This window comes from Bombina bombina, chromosome 6, assembly GCF_027579735.1.
Source record: "Bombina bombina isolate aBomBom1 chromosome 6, aBomBom1.pri, whole genome shotgun sequence".
Lineage (NCBI taxonomy): Eukaryota > Metazoa > Chordata > Amphibia > Anura > Bombinatoridae > Bombina > Bombina bombina.
The window spans coordinates 375,935,354-375,959,041 of NC_069504.1; the positions used below are offsets into that span (position 1 = coordinate 375,935,354).

Here is a 23,688-nt window from a genome sequence, read left to right on the forward strand (position 1 = left end):
ATTAACCCCTAATCTGCCGCCCCCAATGTCGCCGCCACCTACCTACACTTACTAACCCCTAATCTGCTGCCTCAACGTCGCCGCCACTATACTAAACATATTAACCCCTAAAACGCAGCACTCCCGCCTTGCAAACATTAGTTAAGTATTATTAACCTCTAATCTGCCGTCCCTAACATCGCCGCCACCTACCTACATTTATTAACCCTTAATCTGCCATCCCCAACATTGCCGCCACTATACTAAATGTATTAACCCCTAAACCTAATGTTAACCCTAACCCTAACACCCCTTAACTTAAATATAATTTAAAGTCAAAATAAAATCATTAACTACATTATTCCTATTTAAAACTAAATACTTACCTATAAAATAAACCCTAAACTAGCTACAATATAACTAATAGTTACATTGTAGCTAGCTTAGGGTTTATTTTTATTTTACAGGCAAGTTTGTATTTATTTTAACTAGGTAGAATAGTTATTAAATAGTTATTAACTATTTAATAACTACCTAGCTAAAATAAATACAAAAGTACCTGTAAAATAAAACCTAACCTAAGTTACAATAACACCTAACACTACACTACAATTAAATAAATTAACTAAATTAAATACAGTTACCTAAATTAAATTAAATTAGCTAAAGTACAAAAAAAACCCACTATAATAAACAAATTACAAGATCTTTAAATTAATTACATCTAATCTAATAATCAAAATAAAAAAGGCCCCCCAAAATAAAAAAAAAACTAGCCTAAACTAAACTACCAATAGCCCTTTAGCAGGGCATTGCCCCAAAGTAATCAGCTCTTTTACCTGTAAAAAAAAATACAAACAACCCCCCCCAACAGTAAAACCCATCACCCACACAAACAACCCCCCAAATAAAAGCCTAACTAAAAAAAACGAAGCTCCCCATTGTCCTGAAAAGGGCATTTGGATGGGCATTGTCCTTAAAAGGGCAGTTAGCTTTAAGTCCCTACCCTAAAAATAAAACCCACCCAATACACCCTTAAAAAAACCTAACACTAACCCCCTAAAGATCGACTTACTGTTCTGAAGATCCGACATCCATCCTCAAGGAAGCGGCAGAAGTCTTCATCCAACCGGGTCAAAGTCCTCAACGAAGCCGGGAGAAGTCTTCATCCAAGCCGGGCGAAATGGTCCTCCTGATGGGCAGAAATCTTCATCCAGACGGCATCTTCTATCTTTATCCATCCGACGTGGATCGGCTCCATCTTCAAGACATCCGACGCGGAGCATCCTCTTCATCCAACGGACTAACGACGAATGAAGGTACCTTTAAGTGACGTCATCCAAGATGGCGTCCCTTAGATTTCGATTGGCTGATAGAATTCTATCAGCCAATTGGAATTAAGGTAGAAAAAATCCTATTGGCGGATTCAATCAGCCAATAGGAATGAAGTTCAGTCCTACTGGCTGATGCAATCAGCCAATAGGATTGAGCTTGCATTCCATTGCCTGTTCCAATCAGCCAATAGAATGCAATCAGCCAATCAGCCAAGGATTGCATCAGCCAATAGGATTTTTTCCACTTTAATTTTGATTGGCTAATAGAATTCTATCAGCCAATCGGAATCTAAGGGACGCCATCTTGGATGATGTCACTTAAAGGAACCTTCATTCGTCGGGTAGTCGTCGGATGAAGAGGATGCTCCGCGTCGGATGTCTTGAAGATGGACGTCGGATGGATAAAGATAGAAGATGCTGTCTGGATGAAGACTTCTGCCCATCTGGAGGACCACTTCGCCCGGCTTGGATGAAGACTTCTGCCGGCTTCGTTGAGGACTTCGGCCCGGTTGGATGAAGACTTCTGCCGCTTCCTTGAGGATGGATGTCGGATCTTCAGAACTGTAAGTCGATCTTCAGGGGGTTAGTGTTAGGTTTTTTTAAGGCTGTATTGGGTGGGTTTTATTTTTATGTTAGGGTTTGGGCCTGCAAAAGAGCTAACTGCCCTTTTAAGGGCAATGCCCATCCAAATACCCTTTTCAGGGCAATGGGGAGCTTAGGTTTTTTTTAGATAGTATTTTATTTGGGGGTTGTTTGTGTGGGTGGTGGGTTTTACTGTTGGGGGGGTTATTTGTATTTTCTTTACAGGTAAAACAGCTGATTACTTTGGGGCAATGCCCCGCAAAAGGCCCTTTTAAGGGCTATTGGTAGTTTAGTTTAGGCAAGGTTTTTTTTTATTTCGGGGGGCTTTTTTTATTTTGATAGGGCTATTAGATTAGGTGCAATTAGTTTAAATATCTGCAATTTGTTTATTATTTTCTGCAATTTAGTGTTTGTTTTTTTGTACTTTAGCTAATTGAATTTATTTTATTTAATTGTATTTAATTTAGTAAATTTATTTAATTACAGTGTAGTGTTAGGTGTTATTGTAACTTGGGTTAGGTTTTATTTTACAGGTACTTTTGTATTTATTTTAGCTAGGTAGTTATTAAATAGTTAATAACTATTTAATAACTATTGTACCTAGTTAAAATAAATACAAACTTGCCTGTAAAATAAAAATAAACCCTAAGCTAGCTACAATGTAACTATTAGTTATATTGTAGCTAGCTTAGGGTTTATTTTATAGGTAAGTATTTAGTGTTAAATAGGAATAATATAGTTAATGATAGTAATTGTATTTAGATTTATTTAAATTATATTTAAGTTAAGGGGTGTTAGGGTTAGATTTAGGTTTAGGGGTTAATACATTTAATATAGTGGCGGCGACATTGGGGGCGGCAGATTAGGGGTTAATAAATGTAGGTAGGTTGCGGCGATGTTAGGGATGGCAAATTAGGGGTTAATAATATTTAACTAATGTTTGCAAGGCAGGAGTGAGGCGGTTTAGGGGTTAATGTGTTTATTATAGTGGCGGCGACGTTGGGGGTGGCAGATTAGGGGTTAATAAGTGTAGGTAGGTTGCGGCGACATTGGGGGCGGCAGATTAGGGGTTAATAAATATAATGTAGGTGTCAGCGATGTTGGGGGCAGCAGATTAGGGGTTCATAAATATAATGTAGGTGGCAGCGGTGTCCGGAGCGGCAGATTAGGGGTTAAAAATTTAATTTTAGTGTTTGTGATGCGGGAGGACCTCGGTTTATGGGTTAATAGGTAGTTTATGGGTGTAAGTGTACTTTTTAGCACTTTAATTATAAGTTTTATGTTACGGCGTTGTACCATAAAACTCTTAACTACTGACTTTTAGGACTCTTGACAGGGTAGGGTGTACCGCTCACTTTTTGACCTCCTAGGACAGACTCGTAATACCAGCGCTATGGAAGTCACATAGAAAAAAGACTTTACGGAGTTTACGTAAGTCGTTTTGCGGTAAGGCCAAAGAAGTGTGCGGTGACCCTAAACCTTCAAGACTCGTAATAGTAACGGGCATAAAAAAAGCAGCTTTAGGACCTCTTAACGCTGCTTTTTTACCTTAACGCACAACTCATAATCTAGCCATATGTTTGAAATATGTAGTAAATAAGGACTATGTACATCATAAAAGATTACACTTTTTTTTCTTTTGCGTTTATATGTTGGAATTTTCACACATTATGGTATTCCTGCTAGTAGATGTATGATATTTGTGGGCACCTTGTCCTCACAAATCAAATACAACCAGTGCCAAACAACTAAAACACCTCTGGTACTGGGGTGTGAACAGGCTCAGAACTAAAGGGGTTAATGAAATTTATTTGTATGCACATTTGCAATATTTAAAAACAGTATTTATGTCAGTTGCTTATTGTCATACCAAAATGAACTGTATAATGAACTACATGATAACATGTAATTATTATTTATTGCTTTAATTATTAAGTTTGAACATCTGCATTTAAACTACAAAGAGTCTTTTAATCGTTGATGATAAATTGACGTGCACTGAAGATATAGCTTTTATACTATAGAGTTCAGTGTGAATAGGGTTACGGAAAAAAAATTGAGGTACAATTACAAAGATCTATAGTTTGCCAACCTGTCATTATCCTAATGCCTTTTCATTATAAGTGTATCTTTTGAACAGTAAATCTTGTTCAGCAACATCCATAATATTATTACACAAAAGAAGGGGTAAAACCATCAGCAGATATAAATACACTGTGTTGCTTCACCCTTATAAGCCTTAAGCAACTATATACATCAGATAAATCAGCTTTAGCATAATAAAAAGGGAACTCACAGTTTAGTATCCTGTCCACTGACCATAATATACTTCAGCGTCTTGCTGCGTCCTGCAAATAAACCGCTACTCCAAACAGTGGCTATTTAACCACTGAAGTGCTGTATCCTGGCACACTCTCCGTCACGAGCCCTGTGGATATCCTAGATGTATTTGAAGATAAATGTAGTAAAAAACATCCAGTCCGGCTCCAGTGTGGTGGGTAAAAGGATACTTTATTCAACAATAATAAAAATGTAACAATAGAACAAACCACTTGCAAGTGAGCAAGCCATGTAAAACACTGGTGCTACAACTCCGGCCCTGCTTACGTCACTGATGCGTTTCAGGATACACCCGTAATCATAGTTACTTCGGGTGTATCCTGAAACGCGTCAGTGATGTAAGCAGGGCCGGAGTTGTAGCACCAGTGTTTTACATGGCTTGCTCACTTGCGAGTGGTTTGTTCTATTGTTACATTTTTATTATTGTTGAATAAAGTATCCTTTTACCCACCACACTGGAGCCGGACTGGATGTTTTTTACTACATTTAACATCCATAATAACCTTCTATATCTATGGGGATTGCAGTTTAGAAAAAAAGGGATATTCTTATGATATTAAAGAAAGTTGACTACATTAAATTGTATTACATCTAAATAAACTGTAGAATGTTTAAGGAACAGTCCACTGCAAAAATGACATGTTCTAAGTCATATTAAAGGGACAGTCTTGTTAAAATTAAACTTTCATAATTCAGATTGGGCATGCAACTTTAAACTTTCCAATTTGCTTTTATCATCAAGTTTGCTTTGTTCTCTTGGTATTCTTTTGTGAAAGCAAATCCTAGGTAAGCTCAAACTGATTTCTAAACACCTCTTATCTCAGTGAATTTTGACAGTGCTAGTTCATGTGTGTCATATAGATAACATTGTGTTAATTCCCGTGGAGTTATTTATGAGTCAACACTGATTGGCTAAAATACGAGTCTGACAAAAGAACTGAGATAAGGGGGCGGTCTGCAGAGGCTTAGATACCAGGTAATCACAAAGTTAAAAAGTGTATTAATATAAAAGTGTTGGTTATGCAAAACTGAGGAATAGGTAATAAAGGGATTATCTCTCTTTTTAAACAATAAACATTTTCAAGTAAACTGTCAGTAGCCATTTACTGGATTGAGGCAGTCTAGTGATACAAAAAAGCATGCCCCATGGTCATGTGATCAATGTGACAGCCAGTCACAGTGATCACATGTCAAAGGTGTCTTGGCCCCTCCCTTATGTCCAAGTGAACTAATAAAAGAGCCTAATTTATTTTAATAAAGTGTTTTATATATATATAAATAATCCAAAGGGATTTGCACTCTCTCTTCTGGGTAAAACGCCAGGGTGTCAGGAACATCAAAGTTCAAATATAAAGAAAGGATCCACACTCACTGGACTTTCCACACAAGGGTTTTAATGTGTATAGTGACGTTTCAGGGATCAAACCTTCACATTAAAACCCTTGTTTGGAAAGTCCAGTCAGTGTGGATCCTTTCTTTATATATATATTTTTTTTTATAAATTTATTTTAATACAAGTTACACAAGGGTTAAACGTAATGTGTAAAAATACCTCTAGATAAATACCCTGGGTTGTCTACACTCTACAAATATATCCTTTCATATAGCTGTTTTAAATCAAGTGACAGCTATTTAGCTTACAGTCAAAGCATAGTAAATTTTAGTGTTCAACCAATTATTCCATCTTTATAGTATTTGGCCTATATTTGGTGTAAATTACTTGGGAATATGGGTATTCCTAAAATCATGACAACATATTGAATCTATTTTGGGGTATTTTTCTTTAGTTTTGTAGAAATTGTTATAAAGAAAAGTGCAACACATTTTTTCAGATTTCTTCCCCATTTTCAGTATTTAATTGCTATTTATTGTTATTTTACTAGATAGGCCTGTTTATCTGTAATAACCAGTGTATAATATGTATGGGTGCACTTAACTAGAAAGTAGACAATAAAGGTGAAAGCAATTGTGAGCAAACGTGTAATTTAAACACACTAACTGGGAAAAACCATGGTCATTAAAGAGACAGTATACCATTTTTGTATAACTGCATGTAATAGACACTGCTATAAAGAAGAATATGCACAGATACTGATATAAAAATCCAGTATAAAACTTTTTAAAAACTTCCTTAGAAGCTCCCAGTTTAGCTCTGTTTAATAGGTTACTGGAACACCCACTGCAAGTGGTTCTGTAGCAAAAAAGCAGACCCCCCCCCCCCCTTCCCCATCCTCTGCATATATAAAGACTATTTGCACAGGAGCAAAGCTGGAGTAGGTAGACAACAATCTACTTCTAAAACTTTGGGGCTTAGTTAGGAGTCTGAAAATCAGCACAATGTTATTTAAAAATAAGCAAAACATACATTTTTAAAAAAAAACTGTATGGGCTATATAAATGGATCATCTACAAAACATTTAAGCAAAGAAAAATCCAGTGTATAATGTCCCTTTAAGTATTAAGTTACAAATCTAAATGTAGCCATAAAAATCAATATGTAAAATAACTAATTGTAATTAATCATGGAAAGATTTGTATTGATTTAGATAAAATATCCAGTTCTACTTTAATTTAATCTAAATCATGTTCCTTTTGGTAGCTATTAGTTTGATACTATTTTTTTTCTAATATGTGCTCTATACTGAATATATTAGACACCACTTTGTACAGATCTTACAACTTAGTAAAGCCAAGGGTTAGAGAATAAGAAACAAAATATCCCACCATTAAAACCAGGCGAAGAACCAGGCTGCCCTCCATGAAGAACTCTCCCAATTCCACTTGTGCCTAGAGGAATATTTGATGGACCATATAGTCTGTCTTTGTAGTATTTCATTACAGAAGATATCTGCAAAGACAAAGACAGAGTTATTAAGAATTGTTCCATATTTTATACTTGATTGACAGTTAGACGGCTCATTCGTCAGTGAAATATAGTTTAAGACAGATCTAGAGTAGATGATAGGGTTTATCAGCTTAAGACAAGTGAAGGAGAAAGCTTGAATTTTGGTGACACATCTAACAGTTTCTTTCTACTTCATACATGAGATAATCAACCATCTGAAAAAACTTTAAAATGAATTTCAATTCTCTATAATTCTATGCAATGGATATACAAAGTGCTAGTACTTATACTAAAAACAATAATACTATATTAATAAAGCTATTTACAATGTCATTGATGAATGATGCATTATGCAATATATTTGTTTGAGCTCAGAAGTAGAAATTGTTCCATTTACCAGGATATATTTTTGTGCTCTGACAAATATGATATAATATCACCACAATAAACCACTGATTTTGGAGTAGGTTCAGATTACAAAATAGTTTCTTTTGTTTATCGTTCTTGGCTGCGTTGATGTTGTTTTATGTACATGACACCATATAAAATACAGACATTTTTATTGCATGTTTTTATATTCAAATTGTAAGAGATTAAAAATCACTCCCTGAGTTGAATTAAAATCCCATGGAAGAAAACGTTTTTTAAAGATAATGTTCAGGATCAAACTAATATACCAGGAAATGCATGAGCTGAAGAGATCACAGAAAGGCAAACAACAACATTTTAGAAATTAAACTTTGTGTCCATCTGGGATATGTTGGGGACATACATTATTTTAACACTCAACTGCAATGTTATTAGTCCACTGATCAAAAAGTATTGAGCTTCTAGTATAATGTATGCATGATTATTGGTCATATGATTAGTATGCATACCTAGAGATAGTGGCTGTGTTTTTGTATATTGAGTAACTGGTATTTATAGACCGTTACATTGCAGAACATTTTGCTAATTCTTTTATACTGTGTACAGAAGAGGCCATATATTTTAGAGACAACATTTGCAATACTGGTATTAAAGAACTTCTTAGATTGTGAACAACATTTCAAAAATCAAAAACTGGGAAAGATAGAAAATACAATTTAAATCTTTTTGTTGTATTGAGAGACTAAAATGTTTGCTTTTCTGCTATAAATTCTAATTCTATTTCTAATAGTAGAAATTTAAATGATTTTGTTTTTACCACACACAGGGCCAGATTACAAGTATATACACATATTAACACATAAATATATATGTATATATCATATACTGTACATATATATTTACATTGCGGTCTATGGGAACATACAGTTCCTATAGACCGTAATGTAAAGGCACTTTTCCAATACTCCACTCCCACCAACTTTAAAGCCCCAAAACTGCCTAGTGCAGTTTTTATATTAAAAAAAAAAAATTCTAGATTATTTTAAAATAAAAAACTACAATGCCCTGGGGCTAATTGCTACCATTAGGTCACGGACTCACGGTAGCAATAACCAGCCACTTGTAATATATATTAAAATTTGCCCATTTTCGGGAGCACAATAATTTAGCGCTCCACTTGTAATCTAGCCCATAATTTGACTAAATGTTTTCAATATTCCTTAGTACTGTATATAGAAAAGTAGACACACAGGGGAAGATTTAAGAAGCTTTGTATCAGCCCCAATGCTTTTGTTTCCGCACGAGCCTTCAGGCTCGGCTGGAAATAGGAGTTAAGAAGCAGCGATCTTAAGACCACTGCTCCTTAACTCATATGCCCCCTCTGAGGCGGCGTACAGCAATCAACCCGATCACATACGATCGGGTTAATTGACACCCCCTTAATTGACACAACTGCTTGTGCAATGATAAATGCAGACACCGTATGCTGCCTGCATTTATCGATGTGCGGTGGACATGATCATTACTGCAGATCATGTCCGTCCGCACAATGGTAAATGTAGCCCTTTGTAACAAAATACTATGGAGAATAAAAGTGTAACATAAATAAATGAGAACAAGGAAAATGTTAAACATATTAATGGGCCATTATAGTAGAAAAAGGTTAAATACATAGTTACTGCTAGGGAGCTGCAGAGCACTGCTGGTTGAGAGTGAAAATTGCTATTTATCCAATAAGAATCGTTAGTCACACAACCTAAGATATGGCGCTGCAAAGTCACTAATGTTAAAATTACATGTTCTAGCCAATTAGAGCATTTATTTTTAAAGCCCTCTCCAATCAAATACCTGAAAACAAGAAAAATATTTTTAAAACAATTTTAATATTTAAAGGGATACTAAACCCAATTTTTTTCTTTCATGATTCAAATAGAGCATGCAATTTTAAGTAATTTCTAATTTACTCCTACTATCAATTTTTCTTCGTTCTTTTGCTATCTTTATTTAAAAAGCAGGAATTTAAAGCTTAGGAGCCAGCCCATTTTAGGTTCAGCACCCTGGATAGTGCTTGCTTCTTGGTGGCTACATTTAGCAAACCAATAAGCAAGCATAACCCAGATTATGAACCAAAAATGGGACGGCTCTTAAGCTTTACATTCCTGTTTTTTAAACAAAGATGAAGAAAAAATGATAAAAGGAGTAAATTAGAAAAGCGCTTAAAATGGCATGCTCTATCTAAATCATGAAAGAAAATATGTGGGTGTAGTGTCCCTTTAATAATGTGTTTTACTGTGTATGTACAGTATAGGGGAAAAGGTTCTATGCATTTTTAAATGGATATTCCTATATTTATAGCTATATATACCTACATACATACATACATACACACACATATATATATAGATATAGATATATAGATATATATTTAAATTAATCATATATATATAGAAATATATATTTAAAAATAAATATAACATTTTCTTCTATGTGAAGAACATTGGGATGATAAATATTTATAAATACCTTCAGTTTAACGTAGTTGATCTGACACGGTGTTGGGTTAGCGTGCGAGCAATAAGTATTACATTTTTGTTTCAGTTTGCACTCACCAATGAAGTCTATGGGGAGAAGAAGTTAATGTGGTTGCGATATCGGAGGTCCTCAAGTTTGCGCTCGTCGATTTAGCTCTTGCGCAAACATTTTACTTTCAACTTGTTATACGTGTGCTATCCCGCGCACAATAAAAGTTTACTTCTGGTGGTGATTGTGCGCGAGCGTAAAGCGTTAAATAGCGTGCACATATAATCTGGCCCTTTATGTTTTCATGTCTGCTTCGTTCACAGTTTGAAAAATGTAATTTTTAATAGTTCATAGCATTGCTCAAACCTCATGTTTAAACTATAAAACATCCAAACAGTTAATTGCAATCATGAGAAAACAATCAGTGTTTGGACATTTTAAAAAAACATTAGAGTGACACTAATTTATTTTTAGCAAAGTTAATACATCAATAATCAATCAATGGTTTACATATAAAATAAATTCTACATTTATATTATTTGTTTTCTGCTTCCCTTGTAAAAAAAAACAAAAATGTCAATAGGGAGCACACATGCAAGTTCAGTAGCTTCATTCACTGACAGACATATCGCCTTCGGAAAAATTTGCCAATTTGCCAGCACCACTGCACAAAGAAGCAGAGAAGATTCAGAAAGTCAATTACTAGCTCTACCTAGAGAAAAATATTTTATTCTCCTGATGGTACACGGTCTAAAATATAAAATTACTCTATGACCTAAATAGGCTAGGTGTTTATTATAGCTGAACTAGTACACAGGTGAAATTAAAAGCTGATGGGTGAGAGCAGGTTAGTTGCCATGGTTACTGATCAGCTGATTATTTCACCTGAGCTTTAGTTCAGCTATACTGACAACCTGGCCTGTTGGGGGTACTTGAGGACCGCAGTTGAGAAATACTGGTTTAGAGGAGATAAGGGAAAGAGGTGACATGATAGAAACCTTCAAATAAATGAACAGACTTAATAAAGTGGGAGCTGAAAGCATGTTTCACAAAAAACAAATGCAAAAACAAGAGGTCAAAATCTTTTATTAGAGGGTAGCAAATTCAGCAGAAATGGGAGGAAGTACTTTTTTTTTTACAAAAAATGGTGGTGGATTTATGGAATAAACTTCCATTTGAGGTGGTAAACACAAAGACTGTAAAGGAATTAAAAAAATGCCTGGGACATTCATAAGGCTATCCTAAGAAAAAAGTAACGTAATATGGGAAGACTTAATATGGGTAGACTTGATGGTCCTTTTTGGCTCTTATCTACCGCAGGCTTTATTCACATGGACTGGGTTTCATTTGTCTCCGAGCCCAATTTTGTTTTTTAAAAAAAATAATAAACACAAATGACAAAGGTCTAGATTACAAGTGGAGCACAAAAATATAGCTATATTGAGAGCTAACACTGGTCAATAGTGCTCCTATTCTTGCGCTCATATTTCAAGTTGAAAGTAAAAAGTTAAAGCCTCAGATGCACTAACATTTGGAGGTTGGATAGTGTGGCCATGCTAACTTCCATTTCCCATAGACTACATGGGGCATGCTACAAAAGCTTGTTCTGGCTTTCGGTCATGCACTAACTCGTAGATGTGCTTGCCAAATGCACTAAAACCAAAGGCATGCTAAGAAATACTTTAAATAATATTGTCCTTCAAGAAAATATAATTTTAGTTTTTTTCTATCTGTCCAAATATATACAGTTTTATATATTTAAAATATATTTTATATATATATATATATAAATATATATATAGCTATTTATGTATATGGATATAAATATATTGAGCCAGATTACGAATGGCGTGTTAACAGTTACGTGCGAGCGAATTATGCAAAACATATTAAAATAAAGTAATATATATATATAATAGATGTAAAATATAATTGTATTATTGAAATAAATGTTTAAAAAGTGTTTTAAAGGGATATGGTAGGTGTTTGACTGGGAAGGGCACAAAGGTGTATTTGCATGTGTTTATATATTTGTATGTATGTGTATGTTATTGCTGTATATATACCTTTGAGCCCTTTCCAGTCAAGCTCCTTGTCATATACCATATCCTTTTAAACCTTTTTAAACATTTATTTAAACATTTATTTAAACATTTAAACATTTATTTCAATAATAAATTTATATTTTACATCTAATATATATATATTACTTTATTTTAATATGTTTTACATGTGTTTGATGATACTTTTTTCAGCTCTCAAGTCCTTTTTTAGCTTTGTAAAGTGTTGAGCTTGAGTGCAACGCACAACTCATAATTTGTAATATGAGCAATGTTTAGCGAGGCCGCACTATCCATTTCAAGTATAGAACAAGTAAAGAGCACGCTAAAGAGATTTGGCCGAGCTAAACATTCTCTGGTTATTCTGTTTAACCATGGACTTGTAATACCAGATTGCACACTAATCTAGTTAGCACTGTAATGCGATCTTGATAGCGAAACCTGTACAATAAATAGCGGTCCCCGTAATCTAGCCAATATTGGTGATTATGCTCATCCATCCTCATTTCGAAGTGATTCCTATATTGTGGGACCTTCTATCAGCTAGACCTGCCACAGGCATGCAGCTGCTCCTGTCTCAAGTCTATCGGGCGACTACATTGGTCCCGTGCTGCTTAGTGCTGCACTCTGGTGGTGCCATTACATCTGTGAGTAGCCATTACCTGAGTCTCTACGTTATTACCCTATGTGGCGCCTCTTTTTATCCTTGTCTCTGTAGGGTCGAATTTTACTGTTTTCCACTATCAAGAGTGCTGACAGTTTTGCTCTGATTGCTGAATTCCACTAGCGCACCTCTATAGAAACACTTATTCTATCATCAATTATCAAGTTTGCTTTGTTCTTGTGTTATTCTTTGTTGAAGTGATATCTAGATAGCTAGCGTGCACATGTCTAATGCACTACATGACAGGAAAAGTGCTGCCATCTAGTGCTCTTGCTGATGTATAATATTCTTGCAAAATTGCTGCCATATAGTTTTACAGACACATGCACACTCTTGAACTTACCTTCCTGTTTTTCAACAAAGGATACCAAGAAAACAAAGACATTTTTGATAATAGAAGTAAATTGGAAATCTGTTTATAATTTTATGCTCTATCTGAGTCATGAAAAAAGCGATGTATGTCCCTTTAAACATTTTTAACATCTTAAAAACCCATATTAACTGCATATAATGGCCTAGATTACAAGTGGCGCACTATATAGCTATTTCACTTATGCGCTATCATCGCCAGAAGTAAAATATTTGCGTGTGCTTGTTAGCACCAGCATTACAAGGTAATTTTAGTTAATTTAAGTGAAACCCGATTCATGCTAACTAAAAGACTTTGGATATTGTGACCGCATTAACTTATTCTCCCCATAGACTTCAATGGAGAGCTCAGAAGAAAAAAAAAACAGTTGTCACTCACTTGCATGCTAACCTGACACCATATTAGAGCGCTATACATATATATGAAGTTTCACGCTGTAGGCCTAATGTGGTGTCAGGATAGCACACATGAAGAATTAGTTATTGAAAAACTATTAATAGTAATTATTAATAATTTTTGTAAACATCTTTAATAATTATTTACCTTAATTATTAAAAAATTTTAATATTTTATATTTATTAATTACATAACACACCTTAATATAACTCATGCCCGGTTAGCGCACATTAAAAATATGTGTCCTGTCTGGTTTATGTGCCTGTTTCAAACTGCATATTTTGACTGTTTGCAAGGCTTTAATTAACATGTTGTGCGTGTGTGTATTGTGTGCTCATTTTATATAGCTATATATTATACATGTATATATATACATACACACACATATAGATTAAATCACACTTTTAAATTGTGAAGCTTGTATCCAATTTAAATGCAATAATCCGGAAGCTCATTACTGATTGCAAAGTGTTTTAATGTTTAAAAATATTAATTATAAATTACAGAAAACTATATAAAACTGTTAATTAATTAGTTGCCATGTTTTACTTTTGCAAGACCACATATCATCTGTTTGTGTGTTTAACCATCTTGTCCTGTGTTATTTTATACATAACTTGGGTGCTTTTTCTAAGCTAAACAGCAGCGATTCTAACGCTTTGGAATGTCTTAGAAAATTAAGCCAAAATTATCCAAAATTCCTTATAATTTTCCACGTATCTTCTGCTGGATGGTAATTGAAATCATTATTTTAATGTTTTCGGGTTTTTTTTACTGTCTTCTATGCAAATACTATGCTGACTCAGTAAGACTAATACATCTCTTTCAAAAGCCCAAGAAACAGACAGCCAAAATGATGTCTTGATTGCCAAATATCATGGATTAAACCAGATGACTGTAATGTTTATCTGACCATGTCTTTAAAGTGTGGTTATTAATATAGAACAGAATTACCTGTTTGCAACTACAGTACATTGAAGAATTTCTCATGAAACATAATAATTTGTTTCTGTTACATGGAAATGTCTCAAATGTTCTTTAATTAATAATGAATCTTGTAACATTTGTAAACTACTATTTAACAGTATCACTGTATTTTTTTACACACAATCAATAAATAATTATACAAATATCACTTACAAAGAAATTAAATCAATAAATAATTATACACATATAACAAATAAATTATTTGTAGATCATTTAATGAGCCATATGTCTCATCATTTAAATACTATTTATCGTGCATTGATTTTAAAAGCCCTTTTTTGATATTTAATAAATGGAGTTAATAAAAAATAAGTTAAATCAATTTTGCTGTGACCATTATTCTAAAGCTATTTATAAAATGACAATATAATTATATCCCTCTTCCCCTTTTCTATACATAATATTCTATAATTATATAATAATTAAATTGTTTAAAAGCTGATAATTTGTTTATTTTAGATTCAGATTATTACACCATATATAAACTGTAAAAACATTTAACAAAAGTGTGTCCAACCATTTCCCATGAAGTACCAAAATCAAAAATCTTTTAATACTTAGATGGCTGGGGAACATATTTTAGAAATACTACTTTACTCAACTGAAGATTGTTAAATAAATAAATAAATAAATAAATAAATAAATAAATAATTTAGCATGATTCAATGAAAGGAAGTTTATTTGTTTTTTTAGAAATCCAAACATACATACAGGATAAATATTCCTTAATTGTTTTTTTAATCAAAATCAAAGAATTGAATACAAATTCTTTGGAGGGTGTGGTGAGTTACACATTTTCTTTTAATATTTATGTATGTACATTTATGTGACTACTTGAGATGTATAAGAATACTGTTGCATCTGGATGAATTCTAAAAATCATAGCACTCATTAGCGCTGGTTATTAGCTAATAACTTATTTGTGCTAGAAATGCCAACATTGCACTACTTTTGTAAGTTTTAATCAAAATACAGACACTGAATAAAGCAACTAGTGATTAGTCTTAACACATTATTTGTGTCATTCACTATTTAAATATTTATTTAGAATGAGACCGACCATTAACAGAGTAGAAAATAAATAAATATGGAAGTCAAGATATATCCAGTTGTATTACCTTTAGAAGGGACGTTAAGGATTTTTTGTCAGGCAGGGTCTTTCCAGGTTAAACAGTAAAAAAGAAAAGAGCACTGGACACTTTATACCCAGGAACAATGATCAAAGTCTAAAAATGGGAAAGATCACTGTCTTCCATTTATAAGGTAAATAACCACTTCTCCTTAGAATGTCTAACTGTTAATCTGTAACTGTCCATAATTTTCAATAGAAAACTTTATGACGAATGATTGCACAGTTTCAATCTACTCACCTATGCTAACCTCAGCCTATCTTCCCTGCTGGAACATCCTGTTATATAATGTGTGCACCCTTTACACTGTATACTTACCTATCAATACCATTAAATTATACATGTTTTTTTAGGATTGTCTTTAAATCCATCAAGCACATGAAAGAGAAGAAATTAAACGTAATATTAATAATTTATTCATGAAAAAAAGTTAAAGGTTATAATGCATATGAAAGATTACTTTTTAAACATGTTAAAATAAGTCTTTAGTCTTCAGATTAGCGCTCAAGCAAAACAGAGAAAATACTTTTTGTATTGTGCTCCATAAAAGCCTATGAGAAAGGGAGTTAGTGCTGTTATACAACCTCCAGATGTTAGCGCATCTTAGTCTTTTGCTCAAGCGATAACTTTTTACATTCAACTTGTAATACCAGCACGAAGATAAAGGCGCTATTGATTTAGTTAGAGCAGTATTAGTGCTCAGCATCGCTAAAATGTTTGTGCTCTACTTCTAATCCCTGCATCCCTGGTGGTCTAAGTTCCAGGAAGGACAAACAGTGTTTTAATGCACTAAACCTGTATACCCTTATAAGAGACCATCGAAAAAGGCATAGAGACCCCTTGTTTTAAATTCCATATGCCCCTTTTAAAAAATAGGCCCCTATATAAGTTTTAATAGCCTGGTGATTACCTGGCATGAATAAATGTCCATTTATTTGCATAGAGGCTCATGGCAGCCCTTATGAGCAGATCAAAGTTCCATAACTATATCAATAGTCGCTTATTTATATGAGGATAACCCCTTATTTTTACTATAGAGTTTAAGGAAAAACACAAACTATAGTTTAGAACCTTGTTTATTAACATTTTAATAAAAAGCATTTTTTCACAACTTTTGTTGCAGGTTTCTTACAAGTCATGATATATGCATAAAATAATGGTATAGTTTGAATCTGCTTGATCTCCTTAAAAAAATATATATATACTATGTGTGGATTTCTCACTAGAAAATGGTCTACAGTTGGGCCTAAATGTAAGCAGCATCTAAAAACTGCAGAACAGCTCAGCACAGGGGTGGAAATGGCTCAGTAGTTTAAAAAATTAAAGGCCCCAATGTTGAATCACTTGCAAATACAAATGCTAAGTAGAAAATATCACATAAACATCTATATGTAAAAAAGGAAGCTATTTTCCCTTAAAATTTCCTCAGTAGGGGCCGTGTCCAAGCGGCTGCCATGAAAGGAATATTGGTAGCTGTGAAGGGTGGCTGTTAAATACATCAATTATCAGCAGCATCTGAAGAAATCCTGTCAATATATCAGCCAAAATAATTTCAGCACAAATTGATGCAACTCTTTCTCGTGGACTTCTCAGCTATACCAATCTGGGCCATCAGAGCCTATGGCAGTGCCTGATTGCATAGGCTGTGAACTCCCTTGGTAAACAGGGCAATAGTTCTGTACTATTAAACTATTTTAAACAAGCAATTTATATGAAAAGTGCGAGTTTCAACTATGCTGAGTGATGGAGGGACTCCTCGTACCACAGATCAGAGGGATACCACTAGGTTTTTTTGAGGAATCATCAAGAACAGATTATATCTATTCACCTAGAGCTGGCCTCTGCTCAGGGTAGCCTGGCCGACTACCTGGAGTGGGGCCTAGGTGTCTTGCAGCGTCAGTTGCTGATTCTATCCAAGACTTTAACGTAACAGCCAGGGATTCGATTCTGTTTGATACAGAGTACTTGTCTCCCTCCTCTACATTTAACCACAAAGGATTTTTTGGAGTCTGATGTATGGTCTGTTCACTATTAATGTTTAACAATTTCAGTCATTGGATATTGACAGAGGTTTTAGACGCTCAGCTGCTATGGATAGCACAAGTGACATGGAGGCTAGGAGTGGGTTAATGCGTCTGTGGAGATTTTGCAATCAGACAGCCTCTCACTGCTGCAGTTGACTGCTGGACTATCTTTGGGCCAGATTACAAGTGGAGCAGTATTTAGCACTCCCGCTCGTGCGCTTCCTCCACTAAAAGTAAGCTATTTTCACACATCAGGTACCACTCGTATTACAAGTTGAAAGTATAACACTTTATTAAATATGAATATAGCATAAATATATATATATTCATGTTTTCATCTACTTGACTGCAAATGACTCCTATGCACTTAGCGCTTTAGGAAGCAATACCACTGTATTGCAAAATGCGTTCAGAATTGTTGTTTTTAATAATATTTTATATATATTTTAATAAAATAACCCTCAAGTGCTTTTGAAAGGTTTTTTTTACAGTGTTTCTGAGTGTAGTGTTTAATTTACACTTAACACTGTGAGTAAATGACAACAAAGTAGCCGTTATCATAAAGATCCAAAGTACCAGTGAACTGAGGTGAGCTAGCTGGGAAGCTCCTAATTCTCCCTGTCTCATTTGCATTATCCTTGTGAGAATCCTTCCTTTGTGATGGTCATTTTAGAGGGTACCCCAAGTTTAAGTGATATTGTGCCATTGGAGCACCTTTTTTTTCCTTTTATTATCATTATAGTGCTTAGTATCGACTTTGACACCCTCTCATATATTGTCAAAATTATCTGCTCACAAGTTGAAAAAGTTAATTCTGTGTTTATATGAATAGATATGTAGAGACTGCTGCTTATCTTATTCTATTTGTCATGCTAGATATCATCTTGCTTAGGAGCTAGGTTATTTATTACCTGGGTCATTATAGCTTAGTAACATTCTTTGATTAGGCCACTGTCTCTGCCAGCCACTATTTAGGTTCTTTAGGTCAAAGTTAAGTGTGGGCTAAATTTACTATTAACATTTACATAAGGGGGTGGGTGTTTGCTTTATGCCTTGGGTTCAGTACACAAATATGTTGGAGGCATTTTATTCTTAGCCATTACTGTAACATTGTTAAAATATTAACTAAAATGACATACTCTTCTTTACCATATTGGATTATTATCTTATTATAGCATAAGATATCTCTTCTCAGATATACAATGTTTATAGTACGTTACGTTAAGTGTTATACCTACTAGGTGTCAAAATCTGATGCTCAGGGAAAAAATATGGTGGAGTAAAAATAGGCAAAATCCAAAATTATATATTAAAAGAAAAAAACTAAACATAAAAAGAGGAAAAAATACAAAAAGATTCTGCCAGAAGATCTAGAGAAGAAGAAACTTAAAACAAAGTTGACAATATTCTCAAAGAAGTAGAGCAGGAACAAACTAAATGCAGAAAGGAATTGAACTCTGTAGCCCAACGAAAAACTTGGATGCTCAGTTGAATGAACCTGCAAAATATATAAAAGAAAAAAATAATCAATAAATAATAAAACATTAATAAAATCGGGGTGGGAAAACAATAAAACGGGAGGGAAAATATACGCCTTTGTGACTTTAATAAAATCTAGATTTTACCTTCACAAAATTTAATCGGAAGACCAATCTGCTGCGTTTAAAATGTCCTGAAGAGAAGTAGATTTTAAATATGCATTAGAGGCTGAGGCTCCTTTTACAGAAAAAAGCTGAAAAAGAATTTTCAATACCAGCTTGAGAAATTATCCATTGTACCCAGGGCTGGCTCAACCATGGGACAATGTGGGTCCACCGGACTCAAGCGGCACTTGACAGGGGGCGGCACTTTAGGAATGAAGGCACTTATAACAGTGAGAAGAAGTGCAGAGATCACAGCTGCTGTTTTGCCTTTATAGAGCCCAAATTTGCTACATTTACAAATGTTTATTATTTTTTTATCCTCTCCAGTTGTCGGAACTTCCAGGCTAAAAAAGGTAGGTGCAAACTGGAGATCCGCCACTGGAGGGGGGAGTGGCCAGCTGATGCGATCTGACTGGAACCTGAAGTTCCCCATCTGACAGTCCAGGCGGCAGCTCTACTGTGAGGAGGTATACAGCATCTAAAAAAATCCCCTCAGGCACTCCAGAAAAGAACATTTGGTATCATTATTTACAGTTGACATCCAGAGTAGGGATGGACGAATGTGTTTATATTCGAATTCGAATGTTAGAAATAATGTTATTGTAGAAATCCGATTTACATAGAATGTTGATAAGAACGATTCTTAAAAATTCGAGTTTTGAATGTAATTTACAGTTTTCGAATGTCCCATTCGAATTTGAATGTCACTTTCGAATTTGAATATTACATTTATAAAACACAATTGTAGACTAGAAACACTATTTCAAATTCGAATGTCACATTCAAATAATTTGAATGTCACAATCGAATCGAATATCACATTCTAATTGAATATCACATTTGAATCGAATATCACTTTTATTAAATACAGTTGTAAACTAGAATTCGAATATTACATTTAAAAAACACAGTATGAGACTAGAAATACTATTTCAAATTTGAATGTGACATTCAAATGTAGCATTCAAATATTACATTTATTAAACACAGTTGTAGACTAGAAATACTATTTTTTGAATGTCACATTCAAATCGAATATCACATTCGAATCGAATATCACATTCAAATTTGAATATTACATTTATAAAACACAGTATTAGATTAGAAATACAATTTCAAATTTGAATGTCACAATCGAATCGAATATCACATTCTAATTGAATATCACATTCGAATCGAATATCACTTTTATTAAACACAGTTGTAAACTAGAAATACTATTTTGAATTCGAATGTCACATTCGAATTTGAATGTCACATTCGAATTCGAATATTACATATAAAAAACACAGTATTAGACTAGAAATACTATTTTGAATTTGATTGTCACATTCGAATTCGAATGTCACATTCGAATTAGAATATTATATTTAAAACACAGTATTAGACTGGTAATACTATTTCAAATTCAAATGTGACATTCGAATGTAGCATTCGAATATTACATTTATTAAACACAGTTGTAGACTAGAAATACTATTTCATTTGAATGTCACATTTTGAATATTACATTTAGAAATTGAATGAATACATAGCTAAACATTCTATTATTTGAACGAATATTTTCAAATTTTATTGAAAAATTCGAAAAATGAAAATTCGAAAATAGAATGTTAGAATGTTATATAAACATTCGAAATTCGATTTGAACAAACGAATGTATCAAAATTCGTTTTAAATTTCAAATTTTTAGAAACATTCGCCCATCCCTAATCCAGAGTAAGTGAAATAATAGGTACAGGGAAGATCCCTCCAAACACTGCCTTTGAATCCCTTTGCTTGATAACAACTCACGTCAAAAGCCAAATTTCCATCTTGTACCCCATCTTTAATTCTCCCATTAAAGAGACTAAAACCCCACTTATGATAAAATGAGAACAAGACCTCGAAAACACATGGCCTATTAACACTTGGTCAAATAACTTATCACAAGGCCTATCCTTCTCCCCTTATGCCCTACTCAAAGAAAACTATATGAAAGTTGCCTTCAGATGATACTTACATCCAACGAGATCTAACTGAAACAGCAACTTCCCACCTTTGCTATAGGGGATGCGGGGTTAGAGGAACCTACATGCATATGTGGTGGCATTGTGGTAAAATCACAAACATTTGGGAGCAATCCTCCGCTATGATAAGCTCTATTTTTCAAAAAACGATAACCCTGACACCAGAACAAGTCTTATTGCATTTTCCAATACCAAATATTCCCAAAATTTACCATAGGTTGGTAATGACTATTTGGACCATTGTCAGAATATGCATAGCTAAATTCTGGAAGGAAATACCCCCAAGCTTCAACTTCATAAAAGATAAAATAGCTTACCATTACGAGATGACCAGCTTAGAAGTGGATAAATTGAATACCAAAGAAAGCTTTCTGACATAATGGGAACCATATATCATGTTCCACGAAGCTGATCTAAGATCAAGACGTACTAGACTTGAGAAACAGAGGTAATTTCATTGTTGTTGGGGGAGCCGAGACCCTTAGACTCACATACCAGCCTATTTCTCACTTCTTTATGTACATCGAAAATATTATAAATTTGAGAACTAATACATACAGGGAGTGCAGAATTATTAGGCAAATGAATATTTTGACCACATCATCCTCTTTATGCATGTTGTCTTACTCCAAGCTGTATAGGCTTGAAAGCCTACTACCAATTAAGCATATTAGGTGATGTGCATCTCTGTAATGAGAAGGGGTGTGGTCTAATGACATCAACACCCTATATCAGGTGTGCATAATTATTAGGCAACTTCCTTTCCTTTGGCAAAATGGGTCAAAAGAAGGACTTGACAGGCTCAGAAGAGTCAAAAATAGTGAGATATCTTGCAGAGGGATGCAGCACTCTTAAAATTGCAAAGCTTCTGAAGCGTGATCATCGAACAATCAAGCGTTTCATTCAAAATAGTCAACAGGGTCGCAAGAAGCGTGTGGAAAAACCAAGGCGCAAAATAACTGCCCATGAACTGAGAAAAGTCAAGCGTGCAGCTGCCAAGATGCCACTTGCCACCAGTTTGGCCATATTTCCGAGCTGCAACATCACTGGAGTGCCCAAAAGCACAAGGTGTGCAATACTCAGAGACATGGCCAAGGTAAGAAAGGCTGAAAGACGACCACCACTGAACAAGACACACAAGCTGAAACGTCAAGACTGGGCCAAGAAATATCTCAAGACTGATTTTTCTAAGGTTTTATGGACTGATGAAATGAGAGTGAGTCTTGATGGGCCAGATGGATGGGCCCGTGGCTGGATTGGTAAAGGGCAGAGAGCTCCAGTTCGACTCAGACGCCAGCAAGGTGGAGGTGGAGTACTGGTTTGGGCTAGTATCATCAAAGATGAGCTTGTGGGGCCTTTTCGGGTTGAGGATGGAGTCAAGCTCAACTCCCAGTCCTACTGCCAGTTTCTGGAAGACACCTTCTTCAAGCAGTGGTACAGGAAGAAGTCTGCATCCTTCAAGAAAAACATGATTTTCATGCAGGACAATGCTCCATCACACGCGTCCAAGTACTCCACAGTGTGGCTGGCAAGAAAGGGTATAAAAGAAGAAAATCTAATGACATGGCCTCCTTGTTCACCTGATCTGAACCCCATTGAGAACCTGTGGTCCATCATCAAATGTGAGGTTTACAAGGAGGGAAAACAGTACACCTCTCTGAACAGTGTCTGGGAGGCTGTGGTTGCTGCTGCACGCAATGTTGATGGTGAACAGATCAAAACACTGACAGAAATCATGGATGGCAGGCTTTTGAGTGTCCTTGCAAAGAAAGGTGGCTATATTGGTCACTGATTTGTTTTTGTTTTGTTTTTGAATGTCAGAAATGTATATTTGTGAATGTTGAGATGTTATATTGGTTTCACTGGTAAAAATAAATAATTGAAATGGGTATATATTTGTTTTTTGTTAAGTTGCCTAATAATTATGCACAGTAATAGTCACCTGCACACACAGATATCCCTCTAAAATAGCTATAACTAAAAACAAACTAAAAACTACTCCCAAAACTATTCAGCTTTGATATTAATGAGTTTTATGGGTTCATTGAGAACATGGTTGTTGTTCAATAATAAAATTAATCCTCAAAAATACAACTTGCCTAATAATTCTACACTCCCTGTATGTTGGCATAACTGTTAAGAAAATGTTTGATGTTTAATGAACCGAAATAGTCTATGTTCTCACCTATCGTATAATAAAACAAAGAACAATAAGACTTATACATAAGAGATAAATGTTGAAATATCGTGACACTGTTTTCATATTGAGAAGTTATGCTTGAATATGTTTGTGAATATGACAAAAATGCAAATAAAAATAATTTCAAAATAAAAAAAATCTCCTCAGAGTGTGCCCCATTCATGCCCCCATAGAAGGTAAGGATCTAATATAATTAGCAAACTTCCTTCTGTTACGCTTGGAATCCTATCAATGGA

The 23,688-nt window shown here is 34.5% G+C and overlaps 1 protein-coding gene across 1 annotated transcript in view; it reads right to left on the minus strand.

Annotated features, from left to right (window-relative positions):
• Positions 1-21,572, minus strand: part of SLC34A1 (solute carrier family 34 member 1) — a 121,321-nt gene extending 99,749 nt beyond the window's left edge. Inside the window, 2 exon segments of the mRNA XM_053719272.1 lie at positions 6,960-7,083; positions 21,465-21,572. Of these exon segments, the coding sequence (XP_053575247.1) occupies positions 6,960-7,083; positions 21,465-21,572 (232 nt within the window).
• Between the last annotated feature and the right edge of the window lie 2,116 nt (positions 21,573-23,688).